This window comes from Oncorhynchus gorbuscha, linkage group LG01 (genome assembly GCF_021184085.1).
Source record: "Oncorhynchus gorbuscha isolate QuinsamMale2020 ecotype Even-year linkage group LG01, OgorEven_v1.0, whole genome shotgun sequence".
NCBI classification, from domain to species: domain Eukaryota; kingdom Metazoa; phylum Chordata; class Actinopteri; order Salmoniformes; family Salmonidae; genus Oncorhynchus; species Oncorhynchus gorbuscha.
In genome coordinates, this window is record NC_060173.1 from 34,318,474 (window position 1) to 34,337,930 (window position 19,457).

A 19,457-nucleotide genomic window follows, 5' to 3' on the forward strand; every position below is an offset into this window, starting at 1 on the left:
TCCAATAAAAGCAACGGTAGATATAACGTGATTTGACTTAATTTTATCTGTGGCCAATGACCTTGAGCATTCTTGGATGGGCTCTTCTAATGTAACTCAATGGCAGCACCCAAGAGGCTTGAATTTTCAACTAGAGGACATTACCAACCCCTATGCTCCGTATCTTCTGCTGTCTGCCCCACCACCACAGAAAGAACTGAGCTACTGTAGGCTGAAACACCAGCATTTTGGAGCGGCCTTTCTCAAGAAAGAAAAAAAGAGACCATGTTTGTATGTGGCTTTATTAACTCAATTATAAATTTTTTACATTGTTGCAAACTGATATGTGACACGTATTATTGCCAAAATAACATGTAAAACAGGCAACAAACAAAATCCAACAACAACAACAAACAAAAAACATTTTTTTTAGCTCAACAGGTTGGGCTCAAAACAGATGGGGCCCTGCCCCACCTGCCCTGAACGACTGGTCGCCACTGTGTTGTTCAGGGATTTCCAAATACCATTTGAGTGTGTTGATGTTTTGTGGTACTAAACAGCTGTGTTTGTTTTTGCCTCAAGGCAACTGTGGACCAGACCCAGGCAGACCCTGTCCCCCATGTGATTGTCTCAGCCCCACATGAGCCAAACATCCAAGTGTTTTCTTCCGGGACTGATCAGGTGACAAGACATGATGCCAAAACTGAAGATTTACACAAACAGGGTCCATCTGACACTCCATGGAGCCCAGACCCCAGCAGTGGAGCAAGTTCCCATATGTCAAACCGCACTAGTGTGGGTGAAAGCGGGAGTGCTCCTAACAATAATGTCTCACCCACAGTCAACCTCGGCCTGATGACAGTAACCACAGAAAGTGAGAAAGAGAAGGTAATGCATGTGGATGAGAAGGGCATTGGAAGTGTCTATGAGACACAAAATAAATGTTCTTGTGCTTTTGAGGAGAAAGGAGAGAAAGGTGATGTCAAAGCAGAGAATCAACCATGTCCCACTTTAAATGTGAGTGTTTTAGAGGAGAGGAGAGAGAAGATAAATAACAAGGAGATTCATTTCAATAGTTTGCTCCCAGAGAGTTCAGAGAATGATGGTCAAAATACACCAGAAGAATGCCCTCCTGTGGCAGGGGGGGACCAATATCTCAACATAAAAGATAATTCTACCTTGGCTTTGGAGGAAAGTCTTGAAAGTGCCTTAAAAGTGGAATATACTCCTGCTTTGGAGAAAAGTTTTGTGGACAGTTCATTTGGCAACCTGAAGATACAAGAACAGGTGGCACCTATTATGCAGAAAATGTCTGAGCAAAAGGATGTGAACTTAGAGAGAAACGAAGTGCCGACCCGCACTTTTGAGAGACATGATGAAACAGAAGAAAAAGTGGCTGAAATAAAGGTGGAAGTGCTGGGTGAATCTAAGATCCATTCAGAGACCCAGCCTGTGAAAGGCTCTGTCATTGTGTCCCCTGTGCCACCAGTGTCAGCATCAGTTACCAGCCCAGAGGCTAATTCCACTCATCTGGGTGGATACTTTGGAAATGTACCACAGATTAGAATGGTAGATTCTGCTCTTAGAATCCCAGAAATCAAAATAATTGTGCCAGAACAACAGATAAAAGAAGAGCAAATGATTATACCAAATATAGAGATTATGGAAGCAGAAGTCAAAGAGCCTACACAGCCATTGATACCTATTACACCCAATGAACCTTCATCAGAGACAGACATTTTCCAAAAGGATGTTGCAAATGATGTGTCAGGCATAATGATAGCAGAAAACAGCTCAGCTTTTACCCCAGTGGTTATAGATGTGACACCCACTCAAGAAAGTATGTGGAATGATGAAATCATCCGACCAACAGAGAAATTGCAGGAAGTTCCACAACCAGTTGAAGAGGCAAAAACACCTACGGCAGAGCAGTCATCTAACATAAAGAATGAGTGGCTCACAAAGACGTTAATTCCTGCAATAAATGTTTCCTATACTGATGACAGTAAACTCAGGAAAATAGATCATGAATATCCACATGTCAAGCCCCACGTCTTAGATAGAGGAAAGCCAATGGAAGCACCCAGTGTGCCTCTGCGTGTGGTCCCTCCTATTTCTGAAAGCAAGGAGCTTCCTAAAAATGAGAATAAAGAATCAGAATCATTGGCGGATATGCTCAGGGGGGTCAAGAGTGATTTTGAAAATGTTACTTCCTATGAGTCTGACAAATCCCATAGTGAGCCACAGAAACAGACTATAGAAACAAAGGAACAGAGTATGATACACAACATCCCCTCTGTGTCATATAAAGCCTTAATGCCAACAGAAGTAACAACAATGCAAAAAGCTGGGGACATCAGTTTTACTGAAACTGAAAAAGTAAAACCACTCAAAGAGTCAAGGATAGAGTCTTACATCATTGGCGATGAACCAAGAGAAAGAAACCCTATTGAAAGGCTTGCTGTCAAACCCCCAACACCCCCCAGGAGTCCCAGCAGTCTCCGCAGGCTCACGTCAAGGACTCCCCCTGCCATTACTGTGGATGACCCTCTTAACAGTGAGAAGGCAGTATCGGAGCAGAGTGTTGGAGACACCACAACGTCCTCCCTGTCCTGTGAGAGCAGCCCCAGGCTGAAAAGAAGGGACAGTCTGACCCTCATCCGCTCTGCCACGCCCGAAGAGCTGGCCTCTGGAGCTCGCCGCAAGATCTTCATCCCCAGGGAGGGAGAAGGGGTTGGGGTAGTGGTGGCACTGGGTGTGGGTGGTAGTCCGCTGGACACCCAGGTCAAGAAGGAGGCTCCATATATGTCACCCAGTCAGGCTCGCAGGGCAGCATTCCTGCAGACCCCAGCAGGCTCACAGACCCCACCGCTGGAGAGACGGTCCCCTCTTTTGAGCCGTAGGAAGGCCACCTTGGAGGTGCCCAAAGTTGTGGAAGAGATCAGCACTGAGGAGCCAGAGAGCCCCAAGACTGAGGTCAAACCTCCTGAGAAGGAGAAGCAGAACCCCTTCAAAGGTAAACCAATCAAATAGGACAAATAGGAGATTGTGTTTGATTTTAAATTAGTTAGTTGTTTTACATTAACACAATATTGTTGTTTTGCTCATCTCTTGGTGTTGCTAACTCAGGGACTGTACAGTAGACACGTGTCTCCTATCAGGGTGGGCTGATCAGGAAGCTTCCACAGGAGGAAGTGAAAACATTAGAGAGTATCATGTACAGTATATCTTTACCTTGTTGTCCCCCCTCCCTCTCCCACCAGCTCCTCAGGTTATCCGTAAGATCAGGGGAGAGCCTTTCCCAGATGCCTCAGGACACTTGAAGCTCTGGTGCCAGTTCTTCAACGTGCTCAGTGACTCCACCATCAAGTGGTACAGGGACGAGGAAGAGATAGTAGAGGTGAAAAGAAGGTAAATCTCTAGGCAATCTCCCATCCCAGAGTTTACAGTATCTGCTTGCAATACAATCTAGTGGTGAAATATAATTTATACTCAACCAGATCAAAGCCATTATGTAGTTACAGTGTTAGACACCAGCCCTCTGAAAACAGTTGCTTTGTAAAGTGATTCTATAAACATGAATTAATAGCCCAATAGACTGGTTAATCTGAGCCATATGCTATATATGAAGGACTAATGTTGTGAAGATGAACAGCCTTTAATTATACCAGCGTGGCCATCACACAGTCATGGCATTCTTTCATTCTCACTCTGAGAGGTATCCAGCTCATGTGACCAGGGAGTCCACCCAGCTCTGAGCCTTACTGTGACGCAAGGCCAGACACAGCCACTGTAAACTGAGACACTCTATTTCGCAATCACCAGGGGACATTATAGTCTAGATCTGTGCTATTGGCTGCTGGGTCAGCAAAATCTCCCCTCGCCAAGCACGGCACGCAGCACTACTGTCTCTCTCAGTCTCACAGTGACCTCTTGTGGAGGTGAATACGATATTGAATATGCCGTGAGTGTTTGAATATGCCGTGAGCGTATGCCTTGTGTCATGTCAACCTGTTTATTTTCCTTTATTTCCCAGTGGAGGAGATGAAAGCCAAGTGGCGCTGGCTATCGTCCAGACATCCAGTCGAGATTGTGGAGTGTATTGCTGCTCAATCAAGAATGAATTTGGGACAGATTCCACTGACTTCCTTCTCAGTGTAGACCGTAAGTGATGTCAACTGAACATAATTTTGAAATCACACAATATTATTTCCAAAAAAAAATCCATTTGTGATTGTTTTCTCTTCTTCTGCAGTACTTTCAGAGTACTTCCTGCGGGAGGATTTAGAAGGTAAGCCTCACAGGCACTGAGAGGTTTTTAGTAGGTTTGTTGGATACCTTATAGCAATTATTCTAACAGTGTTACTACTCCTGTGGAGAGCTTCTGACATTCATATTGTGTTCTTTACAGTTGGAGAAGAGATGGAAATGACTCCAATGCTATTCACCAAAGGCCTAGCAGACCCGGGCTACTGGGGGGAGAAGTTCTTTGGGCGCATCATGACACAGGAGGCCCACCTGGGAGAGGGCTGTGCACATAAGGCCTGCAGGGTGAAGGTTATCTATGGCCTAGACCCTGTGTTTGAGTCCGGAACCACCTGTATCATTAAATTACAAAGCCCCATCGCCTATGGGACCAAACAGGAGAGCAACCTTGCAGAGAAAAACATGGAAATGACTAAGCAAGTGAGTCTTATTGTACATGTATGTACAGTACATTTCATCACAAGAACAGCTCTACTATAGAGTTATGTATTGCTCCAACTCTGCATTTCTGTGTTAAGCTTGAAAAAATGTACAGAAATGGTCAGCTGTTGTTTGGTATTGCAACATAGGAAGTCATCTCTACTGGATCGTATTTATTAGGCACCAAACAGAAGAAAATGGACTGAAACAGGGAGGGAAACCTGTTGCAAAACATTTTGCTACGGTGTGCCTTAATGCATATGACCCTGGTCTTGTGGTGTTATCGAATAATAGCTTTCGGGTACTAAGTCAGCGACTGAGTCCGGGGTTCATACCAATGCATAACCGGCGTTGATTGGTGTAACAATTGAATTGAAGAGCCTCAGTGTAGAGAAAACGCATATGGCATATCTTCACATTTTGTCTCACCAGGAGTGCAAAATCCAAAACACAGTTCGAGAGTATTGCAAAATCTTTGCAGCTGAGGCGAGGGTGATTGAAAACTTTGGCTTTTCACTGGAGTAAGTAATATAATGAGTGCAATGTATATTTTGATAATTAAAACATGTTTTTTATCAATACACTTATCAATGATCATCATCAATACACAATAGTATGAGTAAATTGAGGACAAAAAAACAGCTGAGTATGATTATGTAATTATTTCCCTGCACGTGCTAACACCTTTGTTTTTCTGCATCTTTACACAGAGTGAGCCCTCTCTATCTGGTGTACCGCCCTGCCAACTCTGTCCCTTACGCCACTGTGGAGGCTGACCTGAAGGGCATCTTCCTTAAGTACTGTATGATGGATGCCAAAGGCAGGCTGATCACCAGAGCCACCTCAGAGGTGGAAATGAAATGCTGCTCCTTCCAGCATTGGATCCACCAATGGACAAACGGCAACTTACTGGTTACTGGGCTGGAGGGTAAGAAAGATTAGCAGACAGGGTCATTCCCAAAAAGATGAACAAAGTCAGTTCAAATAACAATATGATCCATGTACTTTGTTTCTTTCAGGTGTTGGACCGAAGATCACTAAAGTTAGAATCGTCACGAAATCAAAGGGGTTTGTATAGCGAAATATCAGAATAATATATTTAGGTTGTCATATGGAAATACCTATTGATGCTAGTATTTGAAGTAGGTCTATACTGTGTTAATGTTTTACCAGTTGGTCCACATCATCTTATCCAACTCTTAGTTATGAAATTACTTCTGCATTGCAGGTATCAAGGCCTTACAGATGATGGTTATCCTAAGGTGTTTGAGCAGTTCCTGACCCAGCATCAGTGTAACTACTACTGTGGGCTCCTCAGCCTGAGAACTCTGAAGCCCATGGACACCCTGCAGCAGCCCCCCAAGATCAAAGGCTCCCGGAGCCCCTTGCTCGGCAGGAAGTTAGGCTCGTCCAGCCCTCAGCACAACAGGAAGTTGGGCTCATCCAGCCCCCAGCTGCAGAGAAGAGGACTGAACAGCCCCTTGACAACCAGAAAGGCCACCTCCAGCCCAAAGGTGCCTAGAAAGACTAGGGAGACAGAAGACAACCAATCCACAGCCAAACCCAAGGCGGAGGAGAGTATCAAAGTTGTGGTATGAGGTAGCAACGTCCAAAGTTTGATACATATCAAAGCAGTTTCCCTTTTCTTTCACGCCAACGTTCAGCTTTTTTATGTTTTCCTGTCACCCATTGCTGTATTTAGTTGGGTTGAAGCAAGGACGACCAGCATGGCCTTGAACAAAATGTTACAGAGCTTGTGCCTGAAAAGTCTTCATCCAAGAAGGAGAGACAAACAGGGAGATGAGTTCAAATCTAGGGAATAGGTCACCCTAGGGGATATTTATATAACATTACTGTGAATTTCTCAATAACCATCAGTAGTAGTAAGATACTCCCCATTCTCCAGCTTTGTGCTGAAATGGTTTAAGTGAGTGGAGGAGGTACAGTACCTTTAAGAAAACTTCCAGCACTAAGGAAATGGGACACAGTTTTCTCTCACATCCAGTACAGTCTTTTTCAAAAGAAGAGACTTGTGAAGTGGTTGAAACAATGGTGCTGGATACAAAGCCGTGGCCGTAAGCAGAGCTCTAATAGCTTGATGCAGATGCAAGGGTAGTGAAGTGCACCAACTGCATTGTACATCTGGGATGTATAAGTCTTGGTCATTGAAATTGTTTTTGTTGAACAGTAATTGGATCTTGTTACTGTTGGTCGTATAGCATGCTCTACTTGTTTCTATTATGGCAGTATTATGTCCTTAAACTACGCATTACAGTCTTCCGAACACTGAGCAAAGACAACACTACTCTTGCCTCTTCACTGGAAATATGTTTTTGTGCACTTTTTTTGCCAAATGTTTTCTTGCCTTTTGAAAACTGCCAGGTTTTAGTAGTTCAGTTCATTTTTGTTGAACTTTGTTCAAATCCTGTAATCTGTTCATTGTAAATGAACATGTTCACATGCTTAACTCTGAACAGTACAGTAGACCGATCCCCTTAACCTGGTTCTTTAAAGGAATAGTACAGTACACCGATCCCCTTAACCTGGTTCTTTAAAGGAATAGTACAGTACACCGATCCCCTTAACCTGGTTCTTTAAAGGAATAGTACAGTAGACCGATCCCCTTAACCTGGTTCTTTAAAGGAATAGTACAGTAGACCGAACCCCTTAACCTGGTTCTTTAAAGGAATAGTACAGTAGACCTATCTCCTTAACCTGGTTCTTTAAAGGAATAGTACAGTACACAGATCCCCTTAACCTGGTTCTTTAAAGGAATAGTACAGTAGACCGATCCCCTTAACCTGGTTCTTTAAAGGAATAGTACAGTAGACCTATCTCCTTAACCTGGTTCTTTAAAGGAATAGTACAGTACACAGATCCCCTTAACCTGGTTCTTTAAAGGAATTGTACAGTACACCGATCCCCTTAACCTGGTTCTTCAAAGGAATAGTACAGTAGACCGATCCCCTTAACCTGGTTCTTCAAAGGAACAGTACAGTACACTGATCCCCTTAACCTGGTTCTTTAAAGAATTAGTACAGTAGACCGATCCCCTTAACCTGGTTCTTCAAAGGAACAGTACAGTACACCGATCCCCTTAACCTGGTTCTTCAAAGGATTGACTCTTTCACTGACCTTGAGTGTTGAAGAGCAATAAAGGGATTACTGAAATAAACGCTTTAACTTTGGAATGCACATGTTTGGTGCCATTTAAATGGGTCAACTCACAAAGTAAAAGAATAAGAGCTATAATATCAGAACCATGTACAAACTGCTTTGGACCTGTCCCATGATCACAGTAAAGCAGTAGCTTACCTCCAGCTGACTTTTGTGATTGAAAATGATATGCATTCTCAACATTCACACTTCTGGGGGAGGGGTGGGATGGGGATATTGTCACTAGTTTTGAAGCGTACAGTATGTGAATGTGTGTGTGAGTGTGTGAGTGAGTGAGAGCGTGCAAGAGGGATTAAGAGTGTTTGATATGTTGGCAGAATGCTAATGAAATTAATGTCCCTGACACTGTAATATCTGGTATGTTATGTTGTGATTTTGTACATACAATTCATGTCAAACGTTCATATTCATATTTTCACATACTGTTTATTTAGATACAATGCATAATTTGATTTACTGATTTACTCAATGCAAATAATCCACTCTTACAACTTCCAATCCTTATTTAGCACATTTCAGCATTTCTTTGCAATGATTTCCAATATATCTGTTCTCTGACTCTTTGAATGAAAGAGTGAATCTTAAGAACTAAATAACTATATTTATCATAAATAAAATTGTAAAAACCCGTTAAAGGATTTGTTTTATCTGTACAAGCTTTATCTTCATTTTGTAATCTCTGGATGGAGTTTAATCTACATTACTTATAGTATAAATATATACAATCAAATGTGAAAAAAAGTTATGAAACATAATATATACTGAAAATATATACTGAAAATACAAAGAGCTGATCTACTCACTGGTAATTAACACATAAAATGACTTACAGGAAGACCTAGTTACAAACTGCATAATCAAAGAGATCACAGCAGTTCGTAAAGTACAAAGTGGCGTTGGTCACCGTGCTCCAGGAGCCCTCAAATGAGATGGTCCCATTGTTCACAGTGCTGCAACAAAGTATTAGGTTAGATTTGGAGAATGATCTGGAGAGAAACATGTTATATCCAGCTCCTAACCCCTCTTCCACTGTTGTACTTGTTCAAACCTACCTTCCAAAGAGATCAGTACAGCAGTTTTTTAGGTCTATATTTGTGGTGTTGAAAAAGGACGTCCTGAAAACATCCAAACAGTCAAGAGGAGGAACAAAGAGAATACCTGGAGAGGTCACAAAGAAACAAAGTAAACATGATGCTCCTGCACTCTTGCACATACTAATCTAAAAATAAACGTGTGAGATGACACATCCAGGAGAGGGAAGATGATGAGGAAACTGATATTAAGAACAGTTTTGAAGTGAAAATAAGCACAGACCTGCAATACAGGCATTAATCAGAGACACACAGGTCCCAGTGAACAGGGCTCTCAATACCAAAGAGGAGATGTCGGCTCTTCTGGATGGGCATATGGAGGCTATAAAGTAACATCACAAAATACAGAAATTGTTAAAAATATATTCTGATGGATGGCAACACATGGAGAAAGATAAGGTGGTACAAAGTGTGGAATCTTATACTCACAAAGGCCTCCAATTACGATCCCCAGTGAGCTGAAATTGGCAAATCCGCACAGAGCAAAAGTGGAGATGATCTCTGATCTGACCTGTAAATGGAGAAACTCAGTACATTAGAAGATTGTGCTACAACTGTAATGTGATTATCTCACCTAGCTATCTTTATTTTATTTGAATGAACCTTTATTTAACTAGGAAAGTCAATTAAGAAAAAATACATATATTTACAATGAAGGCCTACCCCAGCCAAACCCTAACACAGACGATGACGGGCCAATTGTGCGCCGCCCTATGGGACTCAGAATCACGGCCGGTTGTTATACAGCCTGGAATCAAACAGGGGTCTGTAGTGACACCTCTAGCACTGACGTGCAGTGCCTAAGACCGCTGCGCCACTCGGGAGCCCTTAAGATGAATGCTCTAACTGTAAGTCGCTCTGGATAAAAGTGTCTGTTAAATGACTAAAATGTAAGATACACTTACAGAGCATCAAAAAAACGTCCATAGTACACAGGTCAATACAAAGGTCTTACACATGTGGAGGAATGTACATGTGTTGTCAGGGGTTCACCTAGGGGTCATGATGGGGGCTGTACCAAATGTTTGATGTATTATAATAATAGATTATGCTTATGTTGTATTAAGAGGTATAGGAGTTATAAGACCCCTCCCTCATTACATTTACAGGGTCCTAGACTACAGATTAACAATATTGTTCCACAGTTGTTTTCTAGTCTATCTGCCTCTTATAAAGAAAGAAACGTTCTGAGAAATGTGTGACTGAGACAGAACTCTGCAGGGGAGTGTAAGAGATAAGAGACAAGTCAGACATTCCACAATTAATCAACTTGTGGAGTGGACATTTACTGCCTATGCCTTAGAAAACACTGGAACTATTGTATCTCTCTTGCAAGTTTATATAGCTGTGTATGCATGAGCTTGGTCTGATGAGTAGAAGGTAACGACGTATGCAGTGACATCACTAGGGATGGACTTCGGGTTTAATAAAATAACTTGGGACCTTTTCTATTTTGCAGAACTTACTCATAAACATGCGTGCTATGTACCTGTTGTCAACTTGTGTCTGCAATTGCATTAATAAAGTATTTTGAATGATTTAATTAAAGCTATTGTCATAATGCTAATTTCACCAATGAGCCAATGATTGACAAGGAACAAGGAACGAACCCCAACAGTGACCAAATCCACGTTTTGGGAATAATCAGTAATACTACAGTATGCATGTACAGTAGTATTTATGATTTTATGCACATAATAATTTCCAATAAGCACATACAGTATTTGTACACTAATTATAAGAGTGGGGAAAGCATACGCACAGAGATCCATTGCCTCTCATCGCCAATAATTTCATCCAGACCATTGACTCTGTTACTCTTCAACTCTGACAGCTTCTGATATGCCAGAAACTCATTGAGGAAGAGCTTGGTGCCGATGAGTTCCGCTACTATGAAACTCTCTTCAAATGGTATCCCCATCATGAAGGCCACAGGCATGAACACATAGGAACAGATTATCTATGGGTGCAAAGTGCAGCAAGAGCAAGGGTCAATCAATAATGGGGTTAATAGTTTCCAGTACATAAAGTATAAACTTTAAATATTCTAATCTGAATTATTTTACACATGTAGATGATTTGGACATCTTACCAAGGCACAATGAATAATTATCTTATCTTATTTTGTGATGTGCACAATTATTCAGCCATGCATCACACGCTGTTAAATAAAAAAATTCCAAAGCATGTCCATCACTCATCACGAAGTACTGGGTTAGTCATGGGTGTCAAGTCAAGACAGAAGGATCTTTGAATGTGAAATGGGAATTATGTATGTGGAGCTGCCTGGAGCATACCTCAAATGTGATAGAGGGAAATCCCACCAGGCCTCCCAGCCAGCCAAGAGATGCATTGATGAATGCCAGTATCGCAAGGAATGCAATCAAGTTGGCAGCTATATTAGCAACAAGGCCTATTGATGTAGATGCTCCACTGCTAGCTGCTTCCAAAATGTTCTGTTCATCGCTGGGGAGTTAAGACAGCCCAATATGAACCACAGAAAGTCTATTATATATACAACAAAATGCAGAGGAATGTAAAAAAAAATCGGTAAATGGCAAACACATACACACAAACACAAAACACAAAAACACATACCCACAAGCCACTTTGATATTTTCCTCTGATGTAAATTTGCTCTCTTCTGTCTCCGGATAGGACAGCTTGGAGATTGCCAAGGCACATGGGGCAGCCATGACAGAGGCAGATATCATAGAGGATGCATCAATCTGTGGGGCATTGAGCAATCTCAATCTCACATAACGATGAAGATCAGTTATATTACAATTAACTGAGACAAAATATGAAAAACTGGGTGCATTGGAGGGATGACTCTTTGGTCTTACCCCAAATGAGATGAATGCACCCATCACACTTCCTGCAATGGTGGCAAAGCCTCCAACCATGACAGCATGCACTTCAGATTTGGTCATGTCCATCAAATAGGGGCGAATCAGCAATGGCGCTTCAGTCTGATGAAGAAAACATTAGGAGGAATGCTTTAATAAAGAATTCTACACAGCAAGTGGATAGAATCAGATAAGCCTAACCAAGTTGATTTAATGTTTAACTTCACATTTTTTTTAAATAATGATTGTAACAATTCATTTGAATCGATTCATTTACAAAAGAATTTGACGAAATGAACGATTACCATACAAATATTTTTAAACGGCTGAAGCAAGGACACACACTTTCTACAGGAAATGTACCTTTTTATCTTACCTTAGAAGTTTTTAATTTAATTGCAATGTCCCATAAATTGAATGCCCAAATCAACTTGAAGTATCTACAAAACAAGTTTTGCAGCCACATAGTCCAAAACAAAGGCGAGCTAAATATTTTATACCTAAAATGACTGTTCTCAATAAACAAATGAATAATTTGATTCACATGATTTGAGCAGTCATGGTGGACTGAATTATGTGAATCAAATGAATCATTTGTTAATTTGTTAAGATTTTACTGAGTTACAGTTCATATAAGGAAATCAGTCAATTGAAATACATTTGTTGGGCCCTAATCTATGGATTTCACATCACTGGGAATACAGATATGCATCTCTTGGTCACAGATATATATTTTGTAAAAGGTAGGGGCGTGGATCAGAAAACCAGTCAGTATCTGGTGTGAACACCATTTGCCTCATGTAGCACGTCACATCTCCTCCACATAGAGTTGATCAGGCTGTTGGATGTGGCCTGTGGAATGTTGTCCCACTCCTCTTCAATGACTGTCGCTGGATATTCTTTTATTTAACCTTCATTTAACAAGGCAAGTCAGTTAAGAACAAATTCTTATTTACAATGATGGCCTGGGAACAGTGGGTTAACTGCCTTATTCAGGCGAGAATGACAGATTTTTACCTTGTCAGCTCGGGGATTCGATCTAGCAACCTTTCAGTTACTGGCCCAATACTACAATCTCTAGGCTACCTGCTGCCCCGATATTGGTGGGAACTGGAACACACTGTTGTACATGTCGATCCAGAGCATCCCTAACATGCTAAATCGGTGATGTCTGGTGAGTATGCAGGCTATGGAATAACTGGGACATTTTCAGCTTCCAGGAATTGTGTTCAGATCCTTGCGACATGGGAATGTGCATTATCATGCTGAAACATGAGGTGAAGGAGGCAGATGAATTGTACGACATTGGGCTTCAGGATCTCGTCACAGTATCTCTGTGCATTCAAATTGCCATTGATAAAATCCAATTGTGTTCGTTGTCCGTAGCTTATGCCAGACCATATCATAACCCCACCGCCACCATGGGGCACTCTGTTCACAACGTTGACATCAGCAAACCGCTTGCCCACACGACGCCGTCTGCCATTTGCCCGGTACAGTTGAAACCGGGATTCATCTGTGAAGAGCACACTTCTCCAGCGTGCCAGTGTCTATCGAAAATGAGGATTTGCCCAAGAAAGTGAGTTGCGATGATGAACTGCAGTCAGGTCAAGACCCTGGTGAGGATGACAAGCCCGCAGATGAGCTTCCCTGAGATGGTTTCTGACAGTTGGTGCAGAAAGTCTTCAATGTGCAATGCCACAGTTTCATCAACTGTCTGGGTGGCTGGTGTCAGACAATCTCGCATGGGGGAAGTAGCTGGGTGTGGAGGTCCTGGGCTGGCGTGGTTACACGTGTTCTGCGGTTGTGAGGCCGGTTGGAAATACTTTCAAATTCTCTAAAACGACCTTGTTCGAGAAAATAACATTACATTCTCTGGCAACAACTCTGGTAGACATTCCTGCAGTCAGTATGCCAATTGCACGCTCCCTCAAAACTATCCGTGTCATTGTGTTGTGAGAAAACAAAAATACATTTTAGTCTTTTATTGTCCACAGCACAATGTGCTAAATCCCCTTGAGTTCTCGAGGGATAATTAGGGGGTTACCCTGACCAGGACTCAAACTGTGGTCCCTGTGACTGTCATTCCAAAACCCTTATTTAAAAGGCTAAAATCTCTTGGTAAGGTCACTAGGTGTTTTACTAAGGTTGTTTAGTATTTTTACAATTTGTATTGTATTTTGTCATATTTAATTTTTATTCGCTCGCCTCACTTTTCAAAAAATGTAATCTGTTAAACAGTAAATCAACTTTGTATGTCTTAATCCTCATCAATATTACTTTGTAAGACATTGTGAAGTGTAAACATCACTTAGTGTAATTACTACAATGGTGTTATCTTCAGTATATGTATCCTCAAATAATTCTAATATTAAAGTAGGAACTGAAATACCCTCGACCACAAACAGGCAAATGTACCTGTCCAACAAATATGTTGCCTGCAACACTCAAGGTCTCAGTGGGTGAGGTTCCCATCGTTATCTGCATTACCCATGCGATCTGAAAGGGGAAAAACACATGGCTTCTTGTTAACATAAATCATACAGTACACACACAAACCTAGAGCCATATGTATATGACTGTGCCCAAACCTAACACAGAAGCTTCATTTTGGGCTTAATGTTTGAAGGTCTTTTACCTTAATGATGAGCCATTGCATTATTCCAAGGAAATAAAGAACTGACATAACACTGCTGAAGAATATCACAATGGGCAAAGCCTGGAGAAGGAACAGGGACATATATTGATCAATCCTGGATTCATTATCAAATAAATAATGTTTCTAGTACATCTACTGAACTATTGCTCACTGACCTGAAATGCGAAGATGTCGGATACTAGTGGTCCAAAAACAAATGATGACCCGTGTTTTGTGTAATTCAAGAATATCTGAAATTTTTAAAACGAGGGAAAAGAGGATTGTCTTCTCATTTGTATTCATGTCAACAATGAGGCTCATAGTTTGTCATTCCATGCAACTAGCTACAATTGTTACTTACATAATACTGTCTCAAATCAATGGTTAAGACAAAATAGCAGTTTTAGATTAGAGAGTCTGCCAGGTCGCAGTTGTAAATGAGAACGTGTTCTCAACTGGCCTACCTGGTTAAATAAAGGTGAAATAGTTTTTAAAAAAGTTGTTGTAGATAGCTTCATGGGCCATCTATGAGATTTCACTGTGCCTCATAAAAGAGGGACCTCCCAAGATACAAGGACAATTTCCAGGTAGTTAAGGTTTACTTCTTTAAGATAAGGAGATAAGGAGCACTTCAGCAACAAGGATACCTGCACTTGCTCTCCAAGCCATTGGAAGGCTGTGAGTCCTGTCTCTGTCCTTATGACAAACAGTCCGATACAGAATTGTAAACCAAGACCCCAAAAAACTGACCTCCATGCCACCTGAAACAGAGACAAACAAACACACTTGACATACTCTTCAAACAATGTTTGGATATGTATTATTGTTTAATTAACAAGTGATTCTCCATAAATTGGTGAGTCAATGGAAGGAATTACTAGGCGTAACTGGTAAAAGACATACAAGGCCAAACAAAGCAAGTCCACAGCAAATTCAAAGTCTACAGAAAACAGTCATAGATAAGCGGTTATAACTAATCATGTGTTATTACAGGTAGACATGCATTATGGGAAAGCCTGGCCACTCTCATCCTGTGATGGGATCAGAGCGATCTGCTGTGATGTTAAGCTTACCTCTGTCCTGTGGGCTGAGAAGATGAAAATGACTAGAATGAACATGCAGACGCCTCCAAATGAGATGAGCTGCTCTGGTCGCTTGCTTGTGTCCACAACGAGCCAAGTCACTAGCAGGACCAGCACCGCAACAACGAAAACTCTAAAGAACCCACAACAGACTCTCAGTCAACAGAGGAAAATACACTCACCAAATTAATTCATTTTCTCAGACCATTTAAAGTGTCCATATGAAATAGATTCTTACCCTATTATCCATCCCCGTAAATTGTTGTAGCATCTTTGAGCTGGTATGAAACATTTGGTTATGCTATCTCCATGGTATGTCTTCACAAGATCATAGGCTTTGGAGACAACTGCCAAACTGGTGAGGACCACAAGGGCAATGGACCTCTCAAAGTCTAATATGCATGCTGTGATGAAGTATGCCACATAGCCTGTGATATAGAAACAAAGGTAATATCAAAACAGCATCACATTGTTGTGATACGAAATTGTCAGGGGACTGATTCTTAGAACATTTCACTTTCATGGGATAATTCATGGGATAATTCATAGGATAATTCATAGGATAATTCATAGGATAATTCATGGGATAATTCATGAGATAATTCATAGGATAATTCATAGGATAATTCATGGGATAATTCATAGGATAGTGTACAATTTTCTCATTCAGGCTAGTTTTATTTTCTGGTGTTTGCACAAAAGGCGACACCTATATCTAGCAATGAGTTTGTAAATTAGAAGCCCAATAAGTACATTTGTCAGGGTTAAATTCAAATAAAATACCTGCTCCGAGCAAGCCCAGTACAATGTATTTGATGGTTTTGGCGTGAGCTTTAAAGTAATCCTCTGTGGCATTAATAGGCTTGGAAACCTTACTGAAGAACCAATCAAAGAACAGGTTAGTTACCATGGCATATTACAAACAACAATTCTTATATTTATCTAATAATCAACAAAGACATTACAACTTGTCTTTTTTTTCTGCACAATAACTTGACGTGGCATCAGGTAATTGTATTTATATTGGGAGATTTCTCTTATGAGTTCATAAACATGAAGAGGACTTCATGAAATAGGATAGCTCAAGATAAAAGCAGGGACAAGAAGATTATCTGAGGTTGGAATTTAATCAAATAAACACATTGCAGAAAAATGGTTTTGTCTCTCGCTCTGCACAATGTACAGAACATTTACTGATACTAATAACAACATGTTATTGAGTGGGTGAGACGAAACTAAACTAATTTTGAGTTGAGTCAAACTTTTGCAGTGAAGTACTGTAGTGTAATTGTGTTCTACATCCCTGCAACGAGGTGTTGATTAAATCTGTTTCTCAGAATCAACATTCAAAACGTTATGCTGATGTGTATGCTGATGTGTGCACCACAATAAACACTACAAACTTTAGCCCTTTAGTTTGATTGGCATACCTTAAATATAATCTCAATCCTTTTCTTGAGTGCTCCTCTTTGAAACTGCTTCTGTTACTAACTGAAATGTTATCCCCCTGAGAGGAATGGAGTGTCTGTTTATTCATCAATTCACATACTGTACATGTTGAAAAATGTAAGCATGCTATTTTTTCTTTATACATACCTGTGTTTCAAATCCCTCATTGACCACCCCATTAACATGAGACAGAACTTTAAGCGGTGTACCAGTGTCTTCTGCTGAAAAAGAGAGGTAAAGTTTAGTCATTTGTATCAGCTGTTAGAAAAACAATGTTCACCACACTCAATGGAGCCAAAAACGTCACATCTTAAATCTATTTCCTCTGTGAAACACTTTGAGATTCTAGCACCCAGGGAGGGCGAAAGCATTCAAACACTATCCTCATGGTCATCTTGTGGAAAAAAGTCCTAAAAAACACACGATCTGTTCAAAACTTCCTTAAACGTTCAATTCAGGAAAACAGGAATGCCAATAACTTACTCATTGTGAGTGCTGTTAGTCTGTGTGACGAATGCTATGTTGCAAAATACTGTGTCGGGACATATATATACACTGCCCTCCTTGAGAAATGTTATCATAAATGAACAGACAAGTTCAAGAGGAGCTTTAATCAGTTTCTCAGGCAGTCCTTGACGTAGGCATGCACGTGGTAAGTGTTGGGATTGATTTATTGATAGACCATTTAAAATAAATATTAGATTAGAGGCATTCTGTTTACTTTGGAAACCAAATAGTTCACTTTGCCCATTCAGCAAAAATATAGAACAGATACGATTTTAGACTTAGGCCTAACCATGTAATAACATCCGATATGCAATGGTTGATTAGACATAACTGACTTTGTTAGGGTTAAATTCCTACTAAAGAGTCCATACAGTATAGTGGATTATCCTAGAAGGTTTATCTGGTAAACACTCCACCCTATCAAATCAAATTGATTTATAAAGCCCTTCGTACATCAGCTGATATCTCAAAGTGCTGTACAGAAACCCAGCCTAAAACCCCAAACAGCAAGCAATGCAGGTGTAGAGGCACGGTGGCTAGGAAAAACTCCCTAGAAAGGCCAAAACCTAGGAAGAAACCTAGAGAGGAACCAGGCTATGTGGGGTGGCCAGTCCTCTTCTGGCTGTGCCAGGTGGAGATTATAACAGAACATGGCCAAGATGTTCGAATGTTCATAAATGACCAGCATGGTCAAATAATACTAAGGCAGAACAGTTGAAACTGGAACAGCAGCACGGTCAGGTGGACTGGGGACAGCAAGGAGTCATCATGTCAAGTAGTCCTGGGGCATGGTCCTAGGGCTCAGGTCCTCCGAGAGAGAGAGAGAGAGAGAAAGAAAGAGAGAATTAGAGAGTGTCACGCCTTGGTCATTGTATCTTGTGTTTTTGTTATATGTTTGGGTAGGCCAGGGTGTGACATGGGTTTATATGTTGTGTTTCGTATTGGGGTTTGTATTAATTGGGATTGTGTATTATTAGGGGTGTGTCTAGTTAGGCTTGGCTGCCTGAGGCGATTCCTAATTGGAGTCAGCTGATTCTCATTGTCTCGGATTGGGAACTGTATTTAGGTAGCCTGAGTGCGCGTTGTATTTCGTGGGTGATTGTACCTGTCTTTGTGTTAGTCACCAGATAGGCTTTAATTAGTTTCACTCGTTTGTGGTTTTCTTCTTCAGTTATTTCATGTACCGCTTTATCTTCATTAAAAGTCATGAGTAACCTACACGCTGCATTTCGGTCGGACTCTCTTCAAACAACAGACGAACTTCGTTACAGAGAGAGCATATGTGGGGTGGCCAGTCCTCTTCTGGCTGTGTCAGGTGGAGATTATAACAGAACATGGCCAAGATGTTCAAATGTTCATAAATGACCAGCATGGTCGAATAATAATAAGGCAGAACAGTTGAAACTGGAGCAGCAGCACACCCAGGTGGACTGGGGACAGCAAGGAGTCATCATGTCAGGTAGTCCTGGGGCATGGTCCTAGGGCTCAGGTCCTCCGAGAGAGAGAAAGAAAGAGAGAAGGAGAGAATTAGAGAACGCACAATTATTTAGTCAGCCACCAATTGTGCAAGTTCTCCCACTTAAAAAGATGAGAGAAGCCTGTAATTTACATCATAGATACACTTCAACTATGACAGACAAAATGAGAAAAAAAATCCAGAAAATCACATTGTAGGATTTTTTATGAATTTATTTGCAAATTATGGTGGAAAATAAGTATTTGGTCACCTACAAACAAGCAAGATTTCTGGCTCTCACAGACCTCTAACTTCTTCTTTAAGAGGCTCCTCTGTCCTCCACTCGTTACCTGTATTAATGGCATCTATTTGAACTTGTTATCAGTATAAAAGTCACCTGTCCACAACCTCAAACAGTCACACTCCAAACTCCACTATGGCCAAGACCAAAGAAAGAGGTAGTTGTTTGGGCTAAATTATAGGTGGGCTATGTACAGGTGCAGTAATCTGTGAGCTGCTCTGACAGCTGGTGCTTAAAGCTAG

General features: G+C 41.1%; 2 protein-coding genes across 3 annotated transcripts in view; one reads left to right on the forward strand and one right to left on the reverse strand.

Annotated features, from left to right (window-relative positions):
* Positions 1–9,627, forward strand: part of alpk3a (alpha-kinase 3a) — a 26,532-nt gene extending 16,905 nt beyond the window's left edge. The window contains exons 6-14 of the mRNA XM_046351067.1: positions 562–2,995; positions 3,243–3,390; positions 4,016–4,143; positions 4,235–4,270; positions 4,391–4,665; positions 5,098–5,186; positions 5,376–5,593; positions 5,685–5,733; positions 5,894–9,627. Of these exons, the coding sequence (XP_046207023.1) occupies positions 562–2,995; positions 3,243–3,390; positions 4,016–4,143; positions 4,235–4,270; positions 4,391–4,665; positions 5,098–5,186; positions 5,376–5,593; positions 5,685–5,733; positions 5,894–6,263 (3,747 nt within the window). The 3' untranslated portion in view covers positions 6,264–9,627. The remainder of the gene's footprint in view (positions 1–561; positions 2,996–3,242; positions 3,391–4,015; positions 4,144–4,234; positions 4,271–4,390; positions 4,666–5,097; positions 5,187–5,375; positions 5,594–5,684; positions 5,734–5,893) is intronic.
* On the reverse strand, positions 8,249–17,571 carry LOC124036464 (sodium/nucleoside cotransporter 2-like). 2 transcript variants are annotated; one of them, XM_046351080.1, is made up of 18 exons: positions 17,435–17,571; positions 17,099–17,172; positions 16,933–17,009; positions 16,286–16,377; positions 15,741–15,930; positions 15,494–15,635; positions 15,068–15,181; positions 14,597–14,671; positions 14,421–14,501; positions 14,201–14,281; positions 11,780–11,905; positions 11,532–11,662; positions 11,231–11,399; positions 10,696–10,893; positions 9,363–9,444; positions 9,157–9,255; positions 8,895–9,000; positions 8,249–8,792 (listed from the first exon to the last, which is right to left on the reverse strand). In XM_046351080.1, the coding sequence occupies exons 1-18, from the start codon at positions 17,436–17,438 to the stop codon at positions 8,681–8,683; spliced, it is 1,953 nt and encodes a 650-aa protein (XP_046207036.1). In that variant the 5' UTR covers positions 17,439–17,571; the 3' UTR covers positions 8,249–8,680. The 2 variants fall into 2 exon arrangements, with proteins under 2 accessions (XP_046207036.1, XP_046207045.1); XM_046351089.1 differs by having other exon boundaries at positions 17,099–17,169; positions 17,435–17,554.
* Positions 17,572–19,457: the final 1,886 nt, after the last annotated feature.